The sequence below is a fragment of the Protopterus annectens genome, chromosome 9.part0 (assembly GCF_019279795.1).
Source record: "Protopterus annectens isolate FY-2018-M chromosome 9.part0, PAN1.0, whole genome shotgun sequence".
NCBI lineage: Eukaryota > Metazoa > Chordata > Ceratodontiformes > Protopteridae > Protopterus > Protopterus annectens.
This window is the reverse complement of record NC_056743.1, coordinates 240,908,142-240,936,100: the sequence shown is the minus strand read 5'-3', so window position 1 is coordinate 240,936,100 and position 27,959 is coordinate 240,908,142. Positions and strand designations below refer to the sequence as shown.

The 27,959-nt window shown below is 35.8% G+C and overlaps 1 protein-coding gene across 1 annotated transcript in view; it reads right to left on the bottom strand.

Annotated features, from left to right (window-relative positions):
• The window catches only part of RIC8A (RIC8 guanine nucleotide exchange factor A), a 669,567-nt gene that overhangs the window by 237,992 nt on the left and 403,616 nt on the right, over nt 1-27,959 (bottom strand). Inside the window, exon 3 of the mRNA XM_044082820.1 lies at nt 12,989-13,600. Within this exon, the coding sequence (XP_043938755.1) occupies nt 12,989-13,600 (612 nt within the window). The remainder of the gene's footprint in view (nt 1-12,988; nt 13,601-27,959) is intronic.

The following is a 27,959-nucleotide window of genomic DNA, read 5'->3' as shown; positions in this document are numbered from 1 at the left end:
AGCAAGATAAACTATATGTTTAGTTTCACATGTGGAATTAATTTTAAACTTCTTCTTTTGATCAGGATGGTCAAATTCTGAACTAGTATCTATCTCAATACAAAAAGAGCATTTACCACAAGGTAAAGTCCCTGTGGACTCATGTTCATAATGCCTGCCCTTAGGATAATGCAATCTCCTTTTCAAGGATTTCTTGTTCCTAAATAGGAACTTAGGTACATTTTCTATCACTGTAACTATTTCTTTATCAGTAGTCAGAATATTCCAATGCCTTTGAATAATATCCATATATTTATTAACATCACTGGTATAGCTTAAGGGTACCTTCAACTTATTCCTACCCTGCCTCATTCTATCCTTAGACTTCTGTCTTTCTCCATTTGAATAATAGGGTTTAGCTCTAGTGTCACTCATGCTCACAACATCTACTACGTTAGTTTGAATCATTCCTTCATTATAGCCCCTTTCTGTCAGTTCTTCAGTCACTGCCTCTACTTCTAGAAAGTCAACTTCCCTAGCATTTAACCTTGAGGCTCAAAACTTGGTTACGTACTACATTTCTAAATGTATAAGATGGATGCATACTATCTTTCTGTAAGATATGATTCACATGACAACTCTTCCTGTATAATGTAGTATAAACTTTCCCATTTACATCTTTCTTAACTGTAACATCCAAAACGTAAACTTCAAGAAATCTGTACTTTCATTGAGGTACTTTTCAAACTGAGAAAAACCAACATCTCCCTTATGCCATGCTATAAAAAGATTTACAAATCTCCTGAAAAACAGGACCTGTGTGCCATAAGGTTCATCAAGAAGGTGTTCCATTTCCCATGCTACCATAACAGCATTGGCGTAGCTATTGGCACATGATGTGCCCATAGCTATGCCGTTGCTTTGTCTAAATGCTTTATGTTGAAACACAATATCCAAAAGTCTACATACTAAAGAGACATTATCATTTGAATATTAAGAAAATCTTTTCAAAAAATATTCAGTATTCACTATCCCTTGGCTGTTAGGGATAACAGTGAACAAAGAAACTACATCCATTGTTACAAATAGGATGTCATCAGTATTATTAATCTTTGTAGTAAACTCATATAAATCTTTTAAGAAATGCTCAGTGTCTCTCAAAATATGAGTAACCGTACACAAAACTGGTCTCAAACATTTATATATATATATATATATATATATATATATATATATATATATATATATATATATATATATAAACTGGTTCTGTACACCAGTTCCTATCTGAAACAAAAGGTCTCATTGGTGGATTAATGGGGTCCTTATGTAGCTTAGGTAACCCTTGTATTATTCGTATAGGTTCATAGGTTCATAGGTTGGTACTGGGCTATCTGCCCGAAGGCATATATTAGCCCAGCCATGTTGTGCGGTGTTCACCACCCCTTTAGTAGTTCCCTAGACCCTTGTACTAGCAGCTAGTACCCTTGGCCCCTATCTAGTAGTGCTGTTGGTGTGATCCCTGGTGTGAACTTTCTGTTACCCATCCACTCATCAAGGTTCCTCTTGAAGAGTGATAGTGAGGGGCTCTGTCTTATGTAGATCGGGACCCTGTTCCATAGTAAGGGAAGTCTCTGTGAAGGGAATCTATCCCTCCAGCATGTTCTATTCATTGTTGTGTTGAGGTTTATATCCCTAGAGCGTGTAGCTTGAGTAGATTTGGTTTTGCTAAGATGGAGCATGTTCGACAATTCTGGGTTGGACATGGCTCTGTACGTCAGACAGAGATCGCCTCTGAAAAAGCGGTATGCAACAGAGAACAGTCTTAGCTTTTTCAATCGTGCTGAATATGGTAACTGTTTGAGGCCAGTAATCCTCATGGTTAGGTACCTCTGTAGTCTCTCCAGCTGCTGGTGATGTCTAGCCAGGTACATTCCAATTGGTGCATTATACTCAATAATGGGTCTGATGAGGGAAGAGTAGAGGGGCACCATTACATCCTTAGATCTTGATGCGAACCCTTTTGTGATCAGATGGGTCACACAGAAGGATTTTCTAACCACTTTGGCAACATGGTTATCAAAGGAAAGCTGGCTATCTACTTGGTATGGTGGGACTATGTACCAAAAAATATTTCAATAGCTCATTGTCAATTAACTGCTCAAGAAACAATCCTTGCAACTTAGGTTTCACTCCCTCTATTAACTTACTAACTTCCCTATTATTGATTTTCACATAAAAATCAATATTTGTCAACATATCCAGCATTGTGTCATCATACCACTTCCTATCCAGTACTGCAATTGGTCCCCCTTTATTGGCAGGTCATACTAATATATTTATATTCCTTTCTAAGTCTTTTAATGCCTTTGCTTCCATACTTAAATTATACCATATTTCTTCTTTTTAGTACACAGACATATATGTCTTCAATACATAGTTTTTGAAATGCATTTATCAAAGGATTCATAACAGGAATAAACACACTCGGCTTTCTACAACATTTAAAACTACAAACATAGAAATAGAATTTAGAAATACTAGCAACATAGATGAATGTGTTCATGGGACTTTCATTACCTTCCCACTCTTCAGTTAACTCCTTGAAATATAGTTAAAATCTTTTAAAAGGGTGACCTTTCACTGGATGATGGATCAGATTCCAGTCATCAGGTTTCTTGAGTAATGGAGGGCCACTTTCTAATGGAACTTGCTATGTAAGTGAAAAAGGGCATGATTTCTTTGTTTGAACAGTGGTGAAGATATGTGCATTTATAGATGGGCATTGGAAAGGACAGATGGAAGGATGAAAGGATATATGGACTGCAATTTGCAGACATCTAAAGAACTGTCACTCTAGAGAAAACTGTATTCCTACAGACGAACTGCATCATCAAACTCAAACTGCTTAAGCCAAATCATATAATCATATATCTCAGAATCGTATAATGTGCAAGGTAACTGGAACACGCAGCCACTTACAACTTACCAATACCAACCCTTAGACCTTACCTCCCATTTAAGGAGTAATAGGTCAGTCATACTAGGGGGAATTTATGAATACCCATGTGACTGTCCTTCTTAAAGGATGATAGTATGTCACATTGCTTGATTCAGAACACAGGAACATAGACATGTAAATTTGTGTCATCCCATCCAAACATCAAGACTAGCCTTAAATGTACTCAAAGTAATAATTTTTTGACCTGTAGTGGTAGTTTATTCCACTGGCTGGGAATATGATGAGCTGGGAACATATCTCTCCAATAAGCCCAGTAGATTTATTTCTCTAGTGCAGGTGTTTGTAGAGCAATTAGTTTTACTAAGAGAAGGGCAAAAACGATTGGCTCTTTTATGACTTGAATAGCAAGACACAGCTCACTTCAGAGCAGCCTGCAGGCTACTGACTATAGTAACAGTTATACTAACCTATCAAGACAGCTGAAAAATTTAAGGCCTTTAATTTTCCTGGTAAGGCATCTTTGTGGTCTTTCTACATTAACAACACGCTTTGATTTATACATACCAAAGAGAGCATTGTATTCAGTGATGGATCTGATAAGGGATGAGTACAATGGCAGGATGACTTCCTTGGATCTTGAAGATATTATCTTGGAAATTAACTGGGCTAGATAGAAGAATTTCCTGACTATGATAGAAGCATGGTGACTGAATGACAGAGAATTGTCCACATAAATTCTGAGGTCTCTTATGACCATGTCTGTCTGAAGGGGAGTACCATGTAAAAAATAAGAGCTGGGAACAGCTTTTTACTAAATGTTACCAGACTGCACTTTTTTTTCATTTAGCTTGAATCCAGTTTCAATGCACCTTTTATCTGCATATTCCATTCCCTGCTGCTGCTGCTTAGTATAATGGATGAGTGGGTAACAGTGACCAGACTGTAGTCATCAGCACACACAGTCAGCCACACTTCTGGGATATTGGACTAGATGTTTGCAAAATAAATGCCAAACAGGAGAGGTCCCAGGACTGATCCCCATGGTACTCTTCTAGCTACAATGTTACATTCAGAGAAGGTACCAACAATTTTCACAATCTGGGATCTGTTGGATAGCCAATTTGCAATCCAGCAGACAACATAGGAGTTTACATTTTGTTTTAATATTTTTATTAATACTAGCATGATGTCAAAAGCTTCGACCAGATTCAGAAAAGCAATGTGCACTGAGTGACCACTGTCCATGACCTCTGTAATCCTTTCAAAGAAGCTTACTAGGTTCAGATGACAGGACCTGCTCTTCACACAACCAAACTAATTGGGATCCAGATCCATTAAGTTGCATATAACTCTAAATGAGAGGAAATTTGTTCCAGAGAAGGAATAGTCATTTTGAGGCAAATCTGTTTCTCCACGGTGACTTGTTTACTTACTGAAACAAATTCAGGATTCTGGTTCTAGTGCTCACTAGAGTGTTTGGTTTGTTGAAAAATAAGAGGGTTTTGACTCTTGGATCCCTAATGGCCCTGAAGGCAAGGCACAGATCACCCATAAGTAATCTATACTACACTGAGTACAGGGACAAGGCCTCCAGCCTCTCATGGTAGCTCAAATTCTGTAGGCCCGAAAGCATATAACCCTTATGGGAGTTGAATCCACAGCCTTCATCCCATGTATTGTTCAAAGCAGTTCATTAACTTGCTATGTTACAGCAACAGTTACACAACACTTGGTATACTCAGGAATGCTTAATGTTTGATTCCTGGAGTTTCTCTCAGTCATCCACTAGACCTCTGTCAAAACTTAGTAAGTAGAATAAGGATATCATTCCCTATAGTTTGGACAGAAATTCTAATGCATGTCACCACCAATCAAAAGCAAAATGTACTGAATTCAATTAGAAGGATAATACATCTTAAGCAAGTATGGTACATAGCACTTAACCTTCCATCTCCAAAATAAGAAGCATGACCTCTTATAATGAGAAACAAATAGGTGAAACGTGGCACACCTACTGACAAATTGCTAACAACTTCAACTAAGTAGCTCACAACATAGTTAAGATGAATTATTGTATTGCATTATGTCTTTTTATTTTTGTAACATTGTCACCAGCCAATTGCAAATATCATGGAGCGTATCTGTAAATGTTTAATTAGCTGTATGAACTATGTCCTTTTGTAACATGTGAAATGCAACTTGCAATTATTGTGGAGCTTTTCTCCCCGGGCTTCCACTGAAAACGGGCTCTTCTTGACCCAGTGGACTTCCCCGGTCATCAAACTTAAATAAATAAATAAATGTACTGTTTTATACGTTTAAAACATTCTTTTGATGATTTACTATGATTAAGTACTATTTACCATGGATATCAGTTAAAATGCCTAACACTGAATGTGTAACAGACCCTTTCAGTGTGAGAAACGTGGGCGTTAGACCCAAAATGAGGAACGTTCCTTGTAACGAGGCAGACTTGAGAGGTATGGTATGATACCAATATTTTCTTACATTATTAGGAAAAGTGCATATAACCATAGGAAGTTGCTAGACTAATGGCCCAATGGCCCTTACAAGCCTTGTCAAGTTCTACCCTTATTTCCACTATCAGCACCTAATGGTTAGCATTTCTCCCCGGGCCTCCGCTGAAAACAGGCTCTGTGGAACCTAGTCGGACTTTCCCGGTCAACAAATGATAAATAAAAATAAAAAATAAATAAAAAAAATCAGCACCTAATGCCCATGTCCAAGAGTCACAGGTGGAACCCCCAGGGAGAATTTATGGCTACCCATCCAATCGTCCAGACTGCATTTGAAGAGGGCCAGTGAGGTGCTCTGTTTGAGGTGTGGTAATCTCTGGGAAACAAATCTGTCCCTCCAGCAGATTCTATTAATGTCACATGCCAAGTTAAGGTCTTTAGAGCAATTAATCCGTGTATCATTTGACTTGCAGATATGCAGCATTTCCAATAAAGCAGGGTCAGAGATTGCCTTATATTCATGGCAGAGATCACCTCTGAGTAGTCTGTATGACAGCAAATAAAGTGACAGTGATTTCAGGCAATTCACATAGGACAGTTGCTGAAGACCTTGAATTTTCTTTGTGAGGAATCTTTGTGGTCTCTCTAATTGCTACAGGTGCTTGCAAAGGTACATACCAGAAGGGGTATTGTACTCAATTATTGGCCAGATGAGGGAAGAGTACAAGGAGGTTATAACTTCTTTTTTTCTGGAGGCAATGCCCTCCCTTATGAGATGAGTAATATAGAATGCCCTTCTTACCACTGTGGAGACATGGTAGTCAAAGGTAAGATTGCTGTCAACCTTGTTCCCAGGTCTCTCACCACTGAGTGCGTACTTATGGTATTGCTATTGATGTGGTAGTTAGCAGGAACATCACTCTTACCGAAAGAGATGATAATACTTTTTTTGCATTCAGTTTAAGGCCATGGCTGTGGCACCAATCATTTCTTTGTGTAAGACCCTCTTGTAGGATGTTGACATCATCTGAAGTTTCTATGACCACTCCCAGTTTGCAGTCATCAGCAAACTTTGTCAGCCACAGACCTTTAGTTTTTGCTTTTACTTCAGAGAAATAGATTCCAAACAGTAGAGGTCCCAGGACTGATCCCTGTGGAACACCACTGATTGCAGGTCTGCTGTTGGAGGTGGATTCCCCTATTTTGACTATATGGGTCCTATCAATGAGCAAGTTAACAACCTGTCTAATTATATAAGGGTTGATACCTAGCTGGGTGAGTTTGTCAATGATGTCTGAGTGGGGGATAGTGTCAAAAGCCTTAGCTAAGTCTAGGTAGGCTGTATGCACAGATTTCCCTTCATCCAGGGCCTTGGTGACTGTCTCGAAGAAGTCCACCAGGTTTATCAGGCATGATCTCCCTTTGAAAAATCCAAACTGAGTAGGGTCAAGTGTTTGGAGATTACCTGTATCTTTGTTGATAAGGTCCATGATGATTTGATCCATGGCCTTGCAGATAAGGCTAGTCAGGCTAATAGCTCTATAGTTCCTGGGGTCAGTGGAAGCACCTCCTTTGTACAAGGGAATAACGGTGGCCGTTTTCCATACATCTGGGACAAAGCTGGTGCTTAGACTATGATTGCAAAGAGTACCCAGTGGTGTTGCTAAATCTTGTTGGAGCCCATGTAGGTGCAGCCTGGGATGATATCAGGTCCATAGATGCTGTGTTTTTGGCTTTAGAGAGGGAGTTTATATCCTGCTCTTCATAGATACAAGGTAGGGGACAGATGGGTGGGGATGTCATGGAGTATCTGTGGTGGGGACAGGGGAGTAAAGTTTTCACAGAACCTGTCGGCCAACAGGTTAGCTACATCCACAGGCTCAGTATATGTGGTAACATTAACTTCCAGTTTGGCACAAATCTGGGTCTTTTCTTTTAGGTTACAGATGTAACTAAAGAACGCCTTATAGTTGAGAAAGCTAATTTGGATTTGTAGTTTGCTTTAGAGGACTTCAATAGAAGTCTTATTTGCTGGTTTAAGCTGAGGGATGGAGTGTTTCCAGTTTAGGGCTCACTCTCTGTTACTCTTAGACAGCAATGTCTTCGTCTTATTGTAAAGCCTGTTAATGGCAGTTGTCCAACAGGCAGGTACAGCCAAGTCAATGGAGTTATACGGTTGTTTGTATAAAGCATTGGTGTAGTACTCTGCATTGTTCCCAGTTCCATCTGAGGGGGGAGGTACAGTGAAGCTATTTATACCATCCAGTAAGAGGATATAATCTGCTTTGGAGAATTTTGTTATTTTAGTTGTTGCTGGGAGGTGGGGGACAATTGTGATAGTTACTTTGAAAGAGACTGATGTGTGGTCAGATCTCACCAGAGAAGACCTCACAGTGGGGTACTACAGTGGTCACCCATAATGGTAACCACCAGATCCAAGATGTTGGCACCCCTTGTGGGGGTGTCAATCAGCTGATCCAGGGCACTGGAGTTAATAAAGGAACCTTTAGGCAAGTGAGTTTGAGCATGAGTAATTTACCCAATCAATGGATGGGTAGTTAAAGTCACTAAAACCATGGTGCTCAGATGTATCTTGATAGACTCAAGTAGATCCATATAGGCAGAGTGAGTGTCCTGATTCATGGAGGAGGGCCTCTAGCTGGCAATGACTTGAATAAGTGTCCTGCTAACAGTTAATTTCACCTGAAGTATCTCCAGAGAGTCATACTGTTTAACCAATCTGGAGGTGTACTTATCTTTAATGAATATTGGTACACCACCACAATTAGTTTTCATGCCTTCAGTTTGTGGTCTGAACGTGTGGAAGGAGGTGTAATCCAGTATTGCTGGGGTGCTCTCCACAACCTTGAACTAGGGCTCCATGGTTGCAAAAAAGTCTGTGTCTTCCAAGGTGAGGACTGCTTCTGGTGAGTGCAGTTTCATGTTAAGACTCCTAGCGTTTAGCAGCATAACTTTGAAATTGCTTTTAGATGGAGTATGGTGGTGGCAAGAGGCTTAGCCAGTAGCCAAAATCCCAGGCGTTACAGATGATGACCATCTCTGGCAAAGCATCAAGGTCTGTCGATCATGTCATCCCAGGCTGACATACACTGGATCCACTTAGAATGACAGCAGAAAATAAGCCAATTACTGAAGTCAATCATTTTCGGTTTGTATTTGGGCGTCATCCTAGGTGTAGGTAAAATGCTGCTTAAGACTAGGGACATACCGGCCTGAGACATAGTCTGAGACCTCAGTCATGTCTCTCTTCATATAGTCCAGAGAGGTATGTCTCAAGTCATAGACACTAACATGGACTATGACAGAGTCATAACAGGACTTGTTATTGAAAGACTTGAGTGCATGTCTGTTATGGTGCATCCTGGCACCTGACAGACAGCTGACTGTGACCTTTTCCTTATCCAGCCTGGTGAGAGAGACATCTGTCTGTCTCGTGATGGAATTAACTATGACTAATAAATATGTTTGGTTTTGTGTTTTGCCAAAAGGGCTTAACAGGTGAGACACTGGTGTGTGAACTATTATGTATAGCACGTTTGTGTTTGGGAGGTCTCTGGTGTTTGGGTAAGTTTCTGGTGAGGACCTCCACATATATAGGTATGGGTGATGTGCGCTTGGGTTGAGTAGTAGGTGAGGTGAGGTGAGGTGTGCGTGTTGACAATCCTCTCATTCTCATATGTACTAACTGCGGTGTGAGCATGAATTCAAAGTTCTTAATATAGCTGCATCTCTCACATATTGAGTTTGTGTGGACTAGGAGTAGAGGGTTGTCAGTGAACACAAGCCAGTTGCTACACTGCCTTAGGATGCCCATGTTGACTAAGCTGGCTGGAGAAACTGTTGGAAATTGTCCATCCATATTGTTAGGTAAATTTATATGGTTAAGAAAAGAGGTCACACTTAGGAATGGCTAGTGGGTGAGAGGTTTGTTAGTACTTCTGATGCTAGGCTTTGTGTTCCACCTGACAGAACAGCAGGGCCAGAAAAAAACCTCTGGAGGACCACAAGCAAAGTGCAAAGGGAAAATTTAACAAGCAAAGCATTTGCATATATAACCACCAATGGTAACCACCGCTAAGTGCAATGTACAATGGTGAGCTAGACACAAACAAGCACAAATGCTGAGCCTAAATAAAACAAGTAATAATCTTTTTAACCCAAACTAGCCAATAAGCATGCTCTCTCTGTCTAATCACCCTCGATTAGATGGGACCCAGACAGCACACAGTAAAATGTGCCAAAAACAGTCCAGACAATTCAAACCGGCAGTACAATGTAAATACAAATTAAAAGTGCAATATAAGAGCAAAAACAGGCACTTATAGTAAGTTGGAAGCAATGGATGCCTCAGATTTCAGTATCTCAGTGAAGAGCTGGTTAGAGTACTCAGGTGATACCAGTCTAGATTCAGCAAGTCTGAATCTAGACTATGTTATAAAATGCAGAAGTACTAGAATTTCAAAGTGCATAAAATCTCAGTAACAACAGCAAAAAAAATCCACAGTTTAAATAAAGCAGCAATTCACCAGCAACTCACAGCTTAGACGGGTCTAGGCCATACTCTCCCACCCACAAAAGTCTAGACCACAAACCTTCCTAATGTAAAACAAATGGTTTTGAAGCCCAAGTGCATAAGCCAGACCTAAGGCACTTCAAAATAACAGACACAATAGGCCTTCATCCAGCAATTTCCAGCTCAGAAGGGTGTAGGCTATCCTCCCCTGCCACAAGAGTTTAGACCACAAATCTTACTAATGTCTTGTAATCTTCATCCCTGGTTTGGCACCTATGTCTCTGATGCAAACAGGTAACCTATAAATGGTTCATCTCCCAGGCATATGCTTACACTTATCAAGGGTATTAGAACTCGTCAGAGATTTGGGATGCATGGCTAGGCTTAAAAAGGCCCTTGTGGTCATTAGCCGTTTGAAACCCAAGTGCTTAAACCACAACAAAGACACTTAGAACAGCAAGCACAGTAAGCCTTCACCCAGCAATTCCCAGCTCAGAAGGGAAGAGGCTACCCTCTCCTTCCACAAGAGTGTAGACCACAAACTTTCTTAATGTAAAATAACTGGTCTGAAGTCCAAGTCCGTAAACAAAAACTAAGAGGCTTACAATAATAATTACAATTTAATCAGGCTACAAACAAATAGTAATTAATGCAGCAGAATAAATGCAGTTGAACACTTTTATGAATAAGTAGCATACGCAAAATAAGGTAATAAAGTAGGAAGAGGCACAAATACAGAAAAGCTCCTGAATAAAGTTAAATTTTTTTTGGTATAGGTATATATATATATATATATATATATATATATATATATATTTATATATAAATATATATATATATATAAGTTGCAGGTATGTGTAATATTTTTCACATTTTTGCAGGGAGGCAAGCCCCCTGCACCTCCCACACTCCCTGCAACTTTTATATACCAACTCCGAGATCGCACTACAGTGAGGAAAAGGGTAGATTTCCCGATGCTGACTGTACCACAATTTCCATTCGAAATATATACCTAGTTTGATCTTCCAAGCTCCGATGTTGTGCACTCTTATTCTTCTAAACTTTCAATGTTCTCGTTTCACCGATTTTAGTTCATTTTGGTGTTCTGGTAATTTGATAAAGTGAAGTATATATATATATATATATATATATATATATATATATATATATATATATATATATATATATATAAAATTTAAATTTAAGTATAGGTTCATATAATGCTAGAGAAACAGATATTGTATTTATTAAAATACATCTTGAGATCTTGAATGTGAACAAATTACCTTACTTAATATATCAAGCTTTTGACATGTCTGGTTTAGAGTTGAGGCTAATTTAAAAGTAGCAGTGTAGCCTAATGTATGCCACATTGTTGAATGTATAAAAAACATACTAGCTGTGTGTGTAACTTTAAATATGCACACAACTAACTCGAGAAGCTGCATGTCATGTAGTACACATTTCTTCTAGAATGTCTTTCTGCATAAGTATCACATGTTGGCTGGAAACTCATGCTCGATGACTCTTCCAGATCATTTGGACTAACATGCAGATACTGCAGTATGGTATGGAGATCTTCTATGAACCTAAATGTTAATGCAGTACCTTCAAATTGGGTTCCCCCTTATCTTAGTTACTGTACCTAATATAGCATATCAATACATTTCTGTCTCATCCTAATGATTTGCATGAAGTCCTGCCTGTTACTACTTTCTCATTCTCTGTCCTCCATCTCTAGCACTCATAACATCAGTCTCTTTTATGTTTTCCTCTCTTTTCTTATGTCTTTTATCCTAATTGCTTATTGTATGTGTATATTTTAAATGGCACTTGACCATCTGTTGGGATCCTGCCTACAATGAATTTGCTTTACAGTCTAGCCTTTTCTTTGGTAGCATCTGATTCCTTTTTGCTCTTCTCTGGTCTCCCCTTCTATTTCATAACCTCAAGGTTTTCTCTGTTTGTACAGTATGCATTGTGGTTGGCTTTCTGATCCAAATCCTTTTTTTTTTGTTTTTGTTATTCTGAACTAGGTAAACCCTCTGTTATTTATTCTGCATTCACTTTCCCAGATGTTCTGAGTCTCTAGTCAGTATAACTGTAATGCTGCAACCCCATGTTATTCCAGTATTCACCTTTAATACCTCTCTAAATTATCTGGGAAACATGTAATACAAAAATATAATGTCCTTTTATCAAATGCTTATATTTAATCTTGCTCCTTGCAAATTGTGTTGTAGTTGTTCGCTTTTTCTCCTATATTCTCTTATTTGTTTTTATAGATGTTTATATGGGGCAGAAATGATTCACTGAGTCTTATTTTGTCAAGACTTAATGCATTATAAAAGTACTATTGAAATTGCAAAGTATCATTAACACAAAAACTACAAATAGTATAGTGGTCCCTGCTACGCTCCTTGAGTTCTAAATATACAAACTCCGAGTTTGCACAAATTGGAGTAAAGGAATTTTTTTTAAGCATCTTACTTTCTTTTCTTCCTCTGAATCATAAGATCTTAGAGTCAGCAGGCACAATTCATAGAAACACCATAATGGATAAAGACTTGATTAAACGAGATATGATAAGATAGCGTATTTTCATGTGTGTTGACTTGACATACTTTATGGACTATATTTTTTTTCTGTTCTAAGCCAACTGCACTCTGTCTTAGATGTCAGTTCATAATTTAGATTTTCAGCTGTGCATTTTTACTTTGAAAAGTACATTTACTATTAAGTTATTTTATCTTTGTTTCCCTTCAGGTCTCCCGTGAAAAAGATATTGCTGGCAAATGTGACTTTATGGTCAGTTAATTAACTGGCATAATGACAAACAGATGCATACAGCTGGAAATTAAAGAACACATCACAAGACATCTAGCACAGTTAAGATCCCTCTAAAATGTATTAGGCCAGGCTTTATTCACTGATTCTTAAGACAACTATATGAGTTATGTACTAGACAGCATCATAGCTGCGTGTGGTGACACTTCAAAGGTGTTTGCTTAACAAAAAAAACCTAAAACTTCTTACCTCATCCACCTCCCTTTTGTTCGAGTCAAATGTTATATTAAAAAGGACTTTTAGGATTTCCATGGCACATTCTGCATCCTGACGGGACAAGGTGCTGCTGCTACTGTCGCTTGCCACTTCATAGGTGTCTGTCCACATTATATCCAGTGTTCTTGCTAAGGCATCAGTTAATAAGCTAATACCTCGCAGCTCATGAGCAAGTTGTCTGCGGATGTCTATTCGTAGGGCTGTTAAAAGAAACAGCAGGCGCAGGTCAAAGAATTTGACTTCATGACTCAGTCTTCTGTTGTTGTAAAGTTTCAAGCGTTCAGTCAGCCCCACTACCAGTTTTGCTTCAGCACTGATCTCTTGTGCCTGAGGACTGTTGAAAACAATGTTACAGAGGCATTTCAGGCCCTCAACTATCACCTCCAGATCCATAACTTCACTGACAAATTCCTCTGCAAATTCAATTCCAGCATGCTTTGCAAGTGTCTGAATGGCTTCTGTAGTTGTGAAGGGCCCAAGACATGCCTTGTCTCGTGAAAGAATCCGGACACTTTCCAGGCATGCTAGCTTGCAGGATGGTTGTAGGTCCCGCTCAAGGAACTTGATTACTAGCCTTCCCAGTCTCTGTAAAGTAAATCACAAGAAAAGTCAAGTTAGAAGGTGGATGGATTAGTTTTTGTTTAGTATTTGTGAAAGAAGAACTGACAATGGAAATACATTGAGTTCTCTAAAACATTCCATAGCATTTTGGTAGGATCAGTCATTTATCCTGGGTCATCTTCCACTGTCAGTAGGGAAGTCCAGAGCTTTATATATGGTTCATGTAATCCAGAATTGACCAAGTGTAACACCTATTTAAATCAAGAAAAAAGAGAGAGTGTGTGTGTGTGTGTGTGTGTGTGTGTGTGTGTGTGTGTGTGTGTGTGTGTGTGTGTGTGTGTGTGTGTGAGAGAGAGAGAGACAGAGAGAGAGAAAGCAGCTGTACATTTACAGCATGGCTTTTAGGCTTCTAATGCCTAAGAGTATCAGTGTATGTTTGGCTTAGGACTGCAGGCACAGAATGATTAATGCTATGCATACACTGGGGATACTATTGTATCTGCTTTGCCATCTGGCTTCAGCAATGATTGCTTCAGATGGAGCAATCATTATCCTTCAGAGCAGAAGCACCAGAGTGGCTAAAATTAAAATGTTGTAACTGAAATTAAATCACAGGGAAACACAAAATAATGCATCCTGCTTTGCAAACACTCTGGTTATCTATAATCCAGGTAGACACGGTGACTCCTAAAATTCAGACTGAGGAGTTACAGTACAGCATCTCTGATGCTTGTCATACCCAAGTGTACTGTCTGTCTCTAATGATGACACCACTGTTGTCACTTTTCTCCAGCCATAAACCATTACCCAAAATTACTTATCCATTTTAGTTCGACTTAGCAAATAATTGGAGGCCGAGAAGCTCCTCAGTTTATGGCATTCTATGATTAGCTGCAGATCATCACTTAACATCTCATCAGCCAACTGGGAAGTGCATTAGATACAAAAAGTAGGCCAGAGACTTACTGTTAAAAGAGCAGTGTCAAAACAATGGTGGCATACAGCAAAATGATCTTTAGATTATTTTTATTTTTTTATGGTGGTAACATACTATGGAAGGAAACAGAGCACTGATTTGTGGGAACAATTACAGAAACAAAATCATCAACATTGTGCATAATTCAGGAATTTCCATGTTACTGCATTAACTCTGTGTGGGTATATATATGCTCCAGCTTGATTTAACCTGAGCTGTTACCTTATATTCTTTGCAAGGTAAATGGATATTTTTCTGTGGACAGGATGAAAATTAGGGCTTGATAAGATATGAATGTAACAAGGCTGCAGCTCTGTCTGAATGACCTAGAAACATAATACATGTAGCCCAGACAGGGAAAGCACTATATGGCATACACATCTCCATGCATGTGAAGGAATTATTTCAAAGTAACCTCAGCTATAGTGTGACTATGAATACAGTTATTTAAGTGCTGGTATTTTTATACAAGCATTAACAAAGTATGTAAAATTAGCGAAGATATGTCACTTTAAGAATTTCAACTGTGAAATTCTGTATAAAGTATTTTCCACTATTACATAAGCATATCAACGATAATCTCTTTTGTCCACTGACTATATTTAGTGATACCTTAAGGTCTTCCTCAAAGCCAATGAATGCCTTCTGGATCCCTGGGTTTAAATCAAGATGAATTTCCTAGTAAGGTATGAAATATCAAAAGTAATAAAGCACTGGTCCAACCGTTAGAATACGTTTATTAGAAAACAACAAAGCTTTCAAGCCACTCAGGCCTCCTCATCAATGAACACTGATGAAGAGTCCTGTGTGGCTTTAAAGCTTTGTTGTTTTCTAATAAACATATTCTAATGGTCGAACCAGAGGTTTATTACTTTTGATATTGCTTTTTCTGCTGTTTTGGTCCTTTCGTTCACCTTTCTGCATTATACTTTCTTTAAAGTATGAAATATTCAGCATTTACTAACGTCACCTCTCTCTCTGTGTACTATGAGTGGCATCACTTGAATCAACTTCCTTCTCCCAAACCAGACTTTCCTGTATCAGTTAGTAGTTGCCAAGCCAACAGGCTTTCACTGCTAACATCCTTCATTTGCTCATCATGGTTTAATCAATGAGATGTTTTACTGCTATTACTTAAAAATAGAGTGACATTTGGAACAAGTACCCAGAAGATGAAAACTGGTATTTTTTATATGTGCACGCTTTTCTATGTCTAAAATATTCCGAAGGGCATAAACAAACCTATGAGTATTCATGTAAGGTGTGTGTGTGTGTGTGTGTGTGTGTGTGTGTGTGTGTGCGCACACATCTCCATACATAGATTACAGGTCTTCTTATGTCACATGACCACAAACATAAGTAACTATTCCACATGCCTCCAATTACACCTACACTGAAGAACTAAACATCCAACTTTTTTTACTTAGTTATGGAATGGCGTACACATTCTTAAAGGAATACCACCCTCTATACATGTTACACTGCACATTCTACTATTATTCTACAAAATGACATGTGGCAATTTAACATTTCAATATTCTGAAATTTCGACTTTCTCGTCTTGACATTTAGTATGTTGACGCTGTGGATGTACGATAAAATGAAGTAGATCCATATACTTATATATAAATATTGATGTAGATATATGAACTGAACATGGATGAACCCCTCTTTGATTGACATCTGTTTAGTCAACAAAATTGAGTTGACTTTGCAGATCATCTATAGGTGTGCAATATCGCGCAATTCTCAAGGTAAGGAAATATGCCCTTTCTCTGAGATAATTATCAGGGGTTATGGGAGGTGCAGGGGGGATGCCCCCTGCAAAAAAATAATGCTTTATGTTGTTTTTTTTAAAGTTTGTTTTGCATGCACCAAGATTTTTTGCTTGTGTGTGTGTCATCCCTTTTGTGGTCGATCTTGTGAATGTTGACATTTAGATCAGTTGTCAAAATATATCAATTTTCCAGGAAGCAATTGCCTCCTTCAAACTGAGGGATATATAATCTTAGCCAGTATGGGTTTATGTGGTATCTGGTAGGCATGAAACAGTTTTCTTGTTTTTCTGTCCATATGATCCAACACGTTTTGTGCTCTGTCAGTCATACTAGAGATTTAAGTTAGAACAGGGAGAGCAAGTTGCTTGATAGCTTATACTTTATACCTAGATGCCAGTGCAATTTTCAGTATTAGTTTAAATCTTTTAAACTATTCCTTACTAAGCTTTTTTCATATTTATTCATGCTGAATTGCTGTCCCTTTATCTATTCCCAGATATGCATATACTTTTATGTTACATTTCTCTCCAATGCTGATATTTTCTTTATGATCCCATTTCTCAGCTAGAAATGTTACTTGTGTACCTGTTTACATAATCAGAAAAAAGCTTTTAACAATGTGTAGCTGTACTTTTGTTTGCCAGATCAGCTATACAGTTCGAGTTCATCAACAAAAAATAGATACCATTTGAGAAGATTGTTTTCCTGAATTTAGAACATACCTGCAGCCTAGTCTATTAAGTAGGCAGACTAAAAGACTGAGGGTAAGGCAAAACAGTGACGCTGGAATAACCCCCCCCCCACTGTATTCTTATACCCTGGATATATTTCAACCTTTTTCATGGCTAAGGTGTAAAGTTGTTTATTAGTTCTTCATGCCAAAAAATCATACCAGCCAAGAAATAAAACCAGTAACCATAATACCTGGCTAAAAAAACAGCCAAGAGCACTCAGCACAGTTTACAATGAAATGTTTATTCAAAAGCAGCTAATTGCTTTCATCCCCCTAAAACACGGGACTATATCAGAACTGAAAAGTGTCCCTATGCACCACGTTAATAATGGTTGCTAACCCTAACCCTAATGCTGCCCCTTCCTCCTGCCCTAACACTACACCTTAATGGCATTAAAATCTTCCCATAACACTGCCACTACACAAGACACACTCAGACACATAAGTATTCACAAACAGCACTATATCTGTCCCCTAATCTAAACCTTACCATTACACTAAAATGCACAAACTCCCACACAAACCCACAACATCCATCCTTTACTCATCCCCAATTCTAACCCTAACTCACATACACACACACAGACACAAGCACACACGCATATACATGTTCTTACACCCTAACTCCACTTACCTGTATCTACATTCAATGCTACCTACATAGCCACCTTTCAGCCATCCATACATCACCATTAAATCACACTCCTGCATTTGTCGGACAAATGTACGTTCAGTAAAATGCAGGGGAACCTCTCCTAAATATGCCATTTTTGTAATAATTATGAATTCAGAATGCATGTCTTTTTCTGAAATGGTAAATTAAAAACATTTTCCACCAGCTAACATGTTTGTATTTGTTCCAGTATCTCTGTCTATTGACTTATTACACTTTCATACTCACCAAATGCCAGTCCCATAATCTTTACTTCCTTTCTTCTGAAATACATTCCATTTTTTATCTCATCAAATCATTTATAGTTCAATTTAACTGCAGACCATTTTTAACAGCTTTGCATTCCTTATTGCAATCTCACATATCCATCTCTTTATTTATTAGAACTAAATCATCTGCATGTCATACATATTGATAATATAACATTTTCTTCCATTTCACATCTTGTCAAATTTCATACATGCATGTCTGTACTACTGCATTCATTACTAATACAAAAAAGTACATGTTCATTGGGCATCCCTATTTTTCTCCTCTCTTCATACTTATTTTTCCCACCCATTTGTCATAACTCGTACCCATGAAATTTTGTCATAGTTCTTTATTATATTAATTATTTTCTCCTATGCTATATGCTTCTAAAATCTGCCACATTGCCTCATGATTCCCTTTATCAAAGGCTTTAGCTACATTACATGCTATCAGTCTTAATCCTATATGTTCTTTTATCACTACTATATATATATATATATATATATATATATATATATATATATATATATATATGTATAATCTTCTATTATACAACGACCACCCATTAATATTCAAAAAATGTGCACGCTGATTGGTCAGCGTGCATGTTGTAAATCAGAGTTATAGTAATGGAAAAAGGTCCGGTCGCCCGGACTTTTTCCATTACTATAACTTTTTTTTTTTTTTTTTTTTTACCGCAACAGAGAACGCAAGATCTCTGTTGCTTCACACTGTCTCGCTATGTTAAACTCATTTAACATAATGAGACAGCATTAAAAAACACGGACATTCTCCGTTGCTTTTTAATAAAAGCAAAGGAGATCTTGCTTTCTCCGTTTGTTTTTTACAACTGTTTCGGCATGTTAAATGGGTTTAACATAGCGAGACAGCTTTTAAAAAATGCACGGGTCTTTTTTTTTTTTGTTGCCATGTTAAACCCATTTAACATAGCAAAATGCAATGGTTTTTTAATGCTGTCTTATGTTAGACTCGTTTAACATAGCAAGACAGTTTGTAAAAAGCAAAGGAGATCTTGCTTTCTCCGTTGTTTTTGCCCACAGCTCTGATGTACTGAGTAGGCATACATGCGCAGTACATCAGAACTGCTGCAGAATACCAGACAGCTGCGGAAGGGCAGCAAGGAGGCATTATACAATGCCATTATTTAAGAAAATTAATTTTTTTTCCCTTAAATAATGTCATTATAATAGCAATAACCACTTCTGGGTGTGGGTAATGCTGGATTTACCTATGGTTGGTGGTTTGGTCACTTGGGCTTCGCTCTCGTGACCAAACCACACCAACTGTGGGTAAATCCAGCATTACCCACACCCAGGCATGGGTTATTGCTATATTATATGATCCTTTATTCATTCATTTCATATCTTTTTTATATTTGTCTTTTTTTCCTTGTAATACTCATAACTGACATCTAATCTGAGCTGATTCATTCTTTCCTTCTTTTAACACCTTCTCTATTTCTTCTATTGATATGTAATTTTCTAAAAAAAATCCTTAATTTTTCAGATATTTTTTTTCACTTTCCATTTTTCTTGCCCATCAATTTCTTCTTTTTCATACAATTTCTCTACAAACATTTATACTACCTCCATAATACCTTCATGTTTGCATTTTATGTCTCTTTTGCCTTTTAAGGTAGTATCAATCCTTCCTTTTTTCATTTTTCTTTTCCTAAATAACAGGAAACCTCCTCTTTTTTTTCATTCAGAAAAATATTTGCCTATGTAGCATAATTTTTACATTTTCTCTATTTTTTCATTCATCTGTTTTTTATTCCCCTACTTTGTCACTTATTTGTTCTTTCTCATAAATCCATAAAATATATTTATACGGCATCTTATTTCTTTTTTATTTTTATTATTTCCACTTCTAAATATATTTTTATACTTCTGCTTATATACTACCCACCACTGTGTCCAATTTTTATAAAATAGTTTCATTGTCATACTATCTTTACATAATACTTTGATCTCCTTTTTTAAACTATACAAATAATTGCTTTATACTTTTTCCTCTCCCTTTTATCATTTCACTGTCCTCTTCTGTTCTAGCTTATACTGTACAATGATTTGGAAAAGTTGCCATTTGTAACTCCCTGATTTCTTTCATGTCTTTATAGTAAACAATATAATCAATTTCAGTCTTTAAAACCCCCTTGCATATGTCCATTCACTATTCTTTCTTGCTTCTAAATCTCCACATTTTATTAATTCCCTTAACATCTCGATATGTTGTGTTATTTTTCATTTTCTTTGCTCAGGTTACAGTTAAGATCTCCTACCATCACTATTGACATATTTACTAACACACGTCTTGATTTCTTCAAACTGTTTTTCTCTCCTTCATATTAATAGATGTATAAATCACTATCAATTTATATATATTTGTCTCATTTTCATTATACATATCACTGCCATTCCTGGAACTACCACTGCTACATCTAAAATTGTTATTTCTTCATTTTTTATAAGACTTCCTATTCCAGAACACATCTTGTTTTCTACCTGCTAAACAATTTGGCTCCCCATACTGCCTGTATTTTTTTCTTCATTGTTGTTTCTGGTATCTAAGCAAAGCATATATATATATATATATATATATATATATATATATATATATATATTACACCATTCCACTACCACCAAGCTCTTATATTGTTTCTAATGTTATTCATATTTAATGCTAAAATTCCTATATTGTCATTTTCCTTATTCTTGTAAGTATTTAACTTCCAGATCTTATTTTTTTTTCCTTCTAAGTCTCACACCAATTGATCTTTCACTGTCATCTTCTCCTGTTTCCATTTATCCATCTTCTTCCTCTTCAGTTTCTAAACTTGCAAATCTGTTGTCTTTCTGCAATTTAATAACCTCACTTTGAATTGTTCTTTTTTTCTTTAAGTATTTCTTCATTGTATAACCTTTCTTCAGTATCCCCCTTCCCCATACCACCTTCTCTTTTAACATCTTCTGTAGTAATATTTTCTACCATTTGTCTTTCTTCTGAGTTTTCCATCTACTCTTTCCTTTTCTAATATGGGACAGTCAAATGGGAAGTATCCAAATTCTTTACATTTTCTACAAAAAGGATTACAGTTTGTTTTTTGCTGTATGTCCTTAATCCCTACATTGGCCAACCTTTGCTTGTCACAGTCTTATACTAAATAATTTTGAGCCCCACAGCAAAAACATTCTTTGGGTTGGCCCCAGTACCTAACAAATCCTCTCTTACCATTCACAATTATTGTCTTTGAAATATGTTCAGTTTTCCTATCCTTACCATCCATTGTTGCTCAAACTTCCTAATCCCTAGTCTATACATCTTTTATCACATCTTTTTATCTTCATATACGTTACTATAAAATTAAAGTGACAAAAACAGTTTTAACCCATACTCATCTGTATCTGAAGTTCTCAGTTGCAGATTTATTGTCTTATTTAGTTGTAATCCCAAGCTCTGAAATAGTCTTTTCATGATGCTACTGCATTTTTTTTCAATCTCAGTCTTAAATTCTTTCTAGCAAGTTAAAGCTTTTAAATTTCACTTCATAAAAATTTTGAGCTCTCAAATGAATTAATATTCTTATGTCTTTAATGCTAAACCCTAGTGACAAAATAATATTATTCTTAATGTCATACTTGTTCACAATGTCATCACTTTTAATTCTTGTTTTTACCACTGGACATCTCTCTGTGGCTATGAAACAACAAATCCTCTCTCAGTTCCTTTTTCCATCCTTACTTGCCCTGCTGCATCTACATAACCTTTTTCTTGTAACAAAAAAACATGTTGTAGAGGTAAACCATGAAAACTAGCTACTGTATCATCCAAGAATACCTTCATTCTTTTCCTTCACCAATGGTTGCTTGTGTTTCCAACCTTTCAACGTCTTCCTCCTGTAATATTCTCTCTACCATGTTACTCCATCACACTTTCTTTGACATTGACTGATTCATAAAATATACTAGCACTTGGGTGTTCAGTCCTCCATTTCCAGCTCTGTAACAGTTGTTTCATCTCTTTCTCCTTCCTTCAGTAAGTTTTCTCCTGCTCCTCCCTCCATCTCTGCTGTACTCTCTTGGAATTCTCTGAACTGCAATGACAGCCCTCCAGCACCACCTAGCAGCTCAAGAGCTGCTTCACTTCCTCTCTTCTAAAGATTATGGGTCCTTTATTTATATACAAAAAGAAAAAAATAACTTTTTTTACAAAATATTTACATATTTACAAATATTTAGAAATTTACACACACACACACACACACACACACACACACACACACACACACACACATATATATATATATATGTTTACACATATTCATAATTTCCTTTACAATCATACTAAAATTTCATCCCCATTAGACTCCAACTCTTTTTTCTATAACCACCATCCATCTGATTTTACTAAATATTGCTGCTGCCAAAATCCATTTACAATTAAACATAATTTCATATATTCTTTCATTACATATAATCCACATAACAAAAAATAATGTATCTATTCTTTTAACATATTCTTTACTTCTATTTTTATAATATCCATATTTAATCATATGCATGTTTATTTTATCTACTTCTTTTATATCATCAAAAATGACTTTACATAGTTTTCCCTATAGCTTTTGTACTATTTTACTTTTCAAATCCACACGTTCCACAGTTTCTTCTTCTTGACAATGTAAACATATTCTATCAATTTTCTTTTTATATGGCATATTTCCTTTTACTGGAAATGTATCCACTACCAGTGTCCACAAAGAATCTTGCCATTCTACTTTGTGATTACATTATTTGCTTCTTGTTTCTATAGCTTTAATTTTTGTCATCTGTTAGATTTCCCCATGGATTTACATAGTAATGTTTTATCATTACATTCTTATACCATACTGTTCTTTTTCTATATAATCAATTTTTATTTTCCAGAAAAATATTTTTTCTTGGTAACATTTTATTTCTTCATTTATACTCTCTTTTTCTCTATTACTCTTTTTACTGTACCTCAGAATTGATCATTTTTATAATTACACAATTTTGCTACTAATGTCTCATCTTTTTCACTTTAACACTTTGGAAAAATTTAATGAAGCAGCATATATCACTGGTTTAATTAACCCTAAGCCTCCTTCCTCTTTATTTACATACAAAACTCCTCTTTATACTGGTTTTAATCTAGAATCCCATATAAATGAAAAACAAATATCTGCAATAATTCTCTTACAAATAATACTGGCAACATAAATAAACTTGCTAAGTATGCTATCTTCTTATCAGTACTGAATTTATCAAATAAGCTTTTTTTCTGAACGCTAATTTATAATTCAGAAAATACAGGTTTGTTTTATTTTTTGTATTGGTTTTCCCCATTGAATTCTACTTGCATTTTTATTCCCAACTTTTTATATAACACTTTCCATGTTTTTTCACTACCTTTTTTTTTAAACGTTTCTTGTATATACTGCATTACACTATCCGTAATCCTTTCCTGAGTTCTTTCTATTTCTCCTTTTACATTTTTCATTTCTCTCATTAAACTTACATTTCCTTTTCTAATCTAAGTAACATGATACTTCTCTTATTCATATAAATGTTTGCTTATATAACAGTTCTTGCATTTTTTTTCTTGATTTCTTTTATATAATTCTTTTTCTTTGTCAAAGTACTTTCTATTATTGTGTTTTAAATCTTCCAATGCATTGTTATATGTTCTTTTATATTTTTCTTTCTTTACTTTTTTCACATCATATTGTCACTGTAAAAAAACATTTTTATACTTTTCCTTAAATATAATCCACAATTCAGACCAATTTTTATAAAATGTTCTCATAGGAATATATTTCCATAACTGTATTACTAATCTCTTTTCTTTTTTATTCCATGCTTTCTCATTTAGCCTTTTCATTCCTTTGCCTCTTTTTATATATTCCTTGTTTTCCTTTATATCTAGCCATATTGCAAGATGATCAGAAAATCCTGTTTCAACTACCTCCCTTTCTCCTGTAACTAAACCTTCCAATACTATAAAAATAATCTATTTCAGTTATATACATATTTCTTTTGTATGTCCATGAATTTTTGTCCCAAAGTTATAACATACCACATCTTATAACTTCTGACATTTTTCTTATATCACTTCCTTTCTTTTTATGCTTGCCTGTTAAATGACAATTAAGTCTCCAGTTATTATAAAATTCATATTTATTATTACATAATTTAAAGTCTGCTGAAATAAACTGTCCTTTCTTTTACAGTTAGTATAAGCATATCATTTTATAATTCTATATACTTGTTCTTTCCATTTTAAATTTGAAATGATTAATCTTCTCGTTTTTGCTAAAGTTACATCTAATATATTTACTGTACTTCTGCAGAATATGACTATTCCAGAACATCTCTCATTTCCCAAATTCCAGATTATCTTTCCTCCCCATAGTTTCTCTGTTTGTAATCTTTCTTGATTTGATTTTCTTGATTTATTAAAAATCTTGTGTCTTCTAATATGACTATATGTATGTCACATGTATTATACCACTCCAAAATCCCTATTCTTCTTACTATATTTCTCAATACTATTCATATTTACAGAAAGAACTCTAAAATTGTCATTTTCCCTTTTCCTTAGATTCACGCTTTCAAAAATTCATAGATAATTACTAGGCTATCTTTCTCAATAGGCCATTCTAAGCTTATCTAATTTACTTCCCAAAGGTGAGAATCAAACACTGTACCTTGTGTCTGTGAGTCAAATACCTTAACAATTCTATGAATACCCACTGAATAGCTGTATACATTCTTTTTTATCCATTTCCTTTCTTTTTTATTTTGTACTTAATCCTTTAATTTTCTTTCTGTATTTTACCCCTTTACCAATATAATTCTTTTTTCTTTTGCTACCTCCCAATTTGTCTTCTTTGTGGTTTATTTCAGAACCTTCTTCTATGTCCTCTTTATTATTTTTTTACTCATCTAAGTTTCATCTATTTCTACTACGTCTAAAATTTCTTCTCTTCTTTCATGTTCTTCTAGTTCTTTTTCTTTAATCTTTTCATTTTTGCAATCTATACATAAAAGTCTAATTCTGTTGCATTTATAACATTTCAAATCACATTTGTTTGCATCATGTGCCATTTCCCCACAAATATAACATTTTCTTTTGTCACAGAGTCTTATCAAATTGCCTTCGTCCCCCCCAAAAAAATTGTTTTTCCTCAGTATTTCACAACACCCCTTTCCCCTCCACATTTGTCATGCTTGGTATATGTATATTTTTTCTCTTTCAATTTTTAACACAATATTACAATCCCAGCCACCAGTACATAAACCCCTCTTATCATAAACTTTTGCAGTCTCTGGTATTTATTTACATAAAGTTTTCAAATATCCTTTTAAAGTCTCTGTTTCTACCTTTGTTTGAAATTGTACATGAATTTTCTTTTTTTGTTTCACTGTTAAATGCTTTTATCACATAAAGAGTCCATGGGTTACAGTCTTTCTTTCTCCAAGTAAACTTTTCATTGAAAATCAAATCGAATGTCACAAAATGTTTCTTTGTTAATAAGAATAAATGCTGTTATCTCATGGGCTTTTATGCCCCAAGGAGCTATTAAATTATCCCACACTTCATACCTGTCCATTTCTTTGTCTTCTTTACTTTGAAGCTTTACCATGCACTTCCATTTTTCATTTTCTTCTACATCCTTTTCTGCCACACCAGTTTTGCCTTCTTTTACTTTCTCTGCATGTTTTCTTTTTCTGCTATTCCACTTTTACTTTCTTTTACTTTCTCTGCATATGTTTTATTTTCCATCAAACCATTATTCTTTAGGATTGCCTCTGCTTTCTCCTTTTGTATTTTCTCTATAATGCCCCCCCCCCAGGAAACATCTCCTTTATTTTCCAGCCCACTCTGCACCACCAGTTCTTTAATTAAATCATCCTGCAACCCTCCTGACTGAAGGGTTGTAATTACAAATCCATCATTTGCTTGACTTGTTGCCATCAAGCAGATTTATTTGAAACATCTCCTCATATACCTGCACACATTCTCTGGTCTCGATATTTGCTTTCTCTTCCATTTCTTTCACCACCCCATCATCTCCTTTTCTCTCCATCTGCTTTCCTTTTTCTTCAGGCCACCTCTGCACCTGGAATGGAAAATGGAAGCTTCTGCAAAATGGGTTCCACTCACAATAGTGATGAATAGGGGAAGTTCCTTGATGCCCTGGCCAAATTTCCCCTAGTATTATAAGTACCACCTTGGGTCTCTGCAGAAAAGAAGTCCGGAGTGTAGTGGGACTAACCTGGTCAGCAAAAGATAAATAATTAAAATAAAAAAAATAGAACTATTATGAGGTAATAGGAAATGCACAGAAGAAGGTAAATTGACAGTTTTTGATCAAGAAAAGTGAAAGCAGCTTGATATTGACATCCATGAAGAAGAAGAAGAAAAATCTTGTTGCAGTTTCAGAAGTTTAAATATTTTTTTTATTATGAAGTAGATTTTAAGTTTGACTGAGAAAAGCACTATATCAATAAACAGCATTACTAGCTATCATTCTTAAAACTTTGTATTCTCTCAAAACATAAAAAGAACAAATTATAATCCACTGCCTCTCCAATACAAGTTGTGAAAGAAAAACAATTTACAATATGTTACAACTACACAACACTACAAAATAAAATAGTTGGTGATGGTGACATCATATATGGAGGAACTTATGAGCATGGAAGTTGCCTTTTCTGGCATGCATGCAAGATTTTAGGAAATTAGAGATAGCATCCTTTTTGGTAAAATGTTATCACAATCTGGCTTTAAAGTTAAAATATCAAGATAAGAAAATAAGGGGAAAGCAAATCAGAATTTAAGAGTACCAGAGGGAATGGAAAATAAAAATGTAGCTTCTTTCCTGCAAGTGTAGAGCCTTCAGATGTTAAATCTCACTCAGGTAATTTCTTACGGTATAGTTAACATGCAGACATCCCTTGTTTCAAAACCAAGTCAGTTTTGTGAGAAATCCAGTACTGTGATTCTCAGATTTCTGTCTTACTCAAGCAAGGACTTGTTACAGAAGACAGCTTGGGTCAATTTTTCTCTGATCTTCTTTGGAGACTAACATCTTCTGTGGTTAATGGTTTTCTCTCTAGAAATGTGTAATGGAAAGTGTGTTCACCATTAATCAAGATATTAGGGAAGAGAAACATAAAGCAGTATTCTACTCCCAGCAAAACATTTAAATGTTTAGACTTTAGCAGCAAGATTTTTGAAAATATTGAAGAGTCTATGGAATACTTTTTCAAGTGAAAGTAATTGCTGACTTGGACAAAATGGAATGCAAAACTACTTTTATAAAGAAACATATCTGGACAATTAATTTTTCTAGTCTGACTCAATTCTGATATAATCATTTATCATATATTTATTGGTATTATCTAATATGACTTTATATATGTCATCTGGCAGATCAAAAGCATTTGTCACCCAAATTTGTTTTTTAAGTTCTTATAAAACAGCATGTAATTAAGCCAGAATAATGTTTAATACAATGACCACTTTCTGCTACAGTTTTTCTCCTGTAAGTACTATAGTGTGACTAGTCTGTTTTGAGCTGTACATTCTGTAAATAAGTGAAATTTAATAAGTACCAAATAAGGCTTCAGCAAACTAGTGCATCTATTCTTAGTGACTATGTTCTGGAATTAGTTATAAATTATATTTTCTTTAGCCATGAAAACAGGTGTAGTTATTATAACAGTGACAGAAATCCATGCTACATGACAAATCTACTAGTTTACATCAATAATTTAAAGAAAGAGGACACACATGTTACATCATTTTTGGGAAGACGTTAAAGAGATACTGTGAGAGGTAAACATGCTAGGGATAAGACCTGTGCAAATGAAAGTCAGTAGAGGAATTGTGCTGAAAAGTGATGCATGGCGGACAATAAAAAA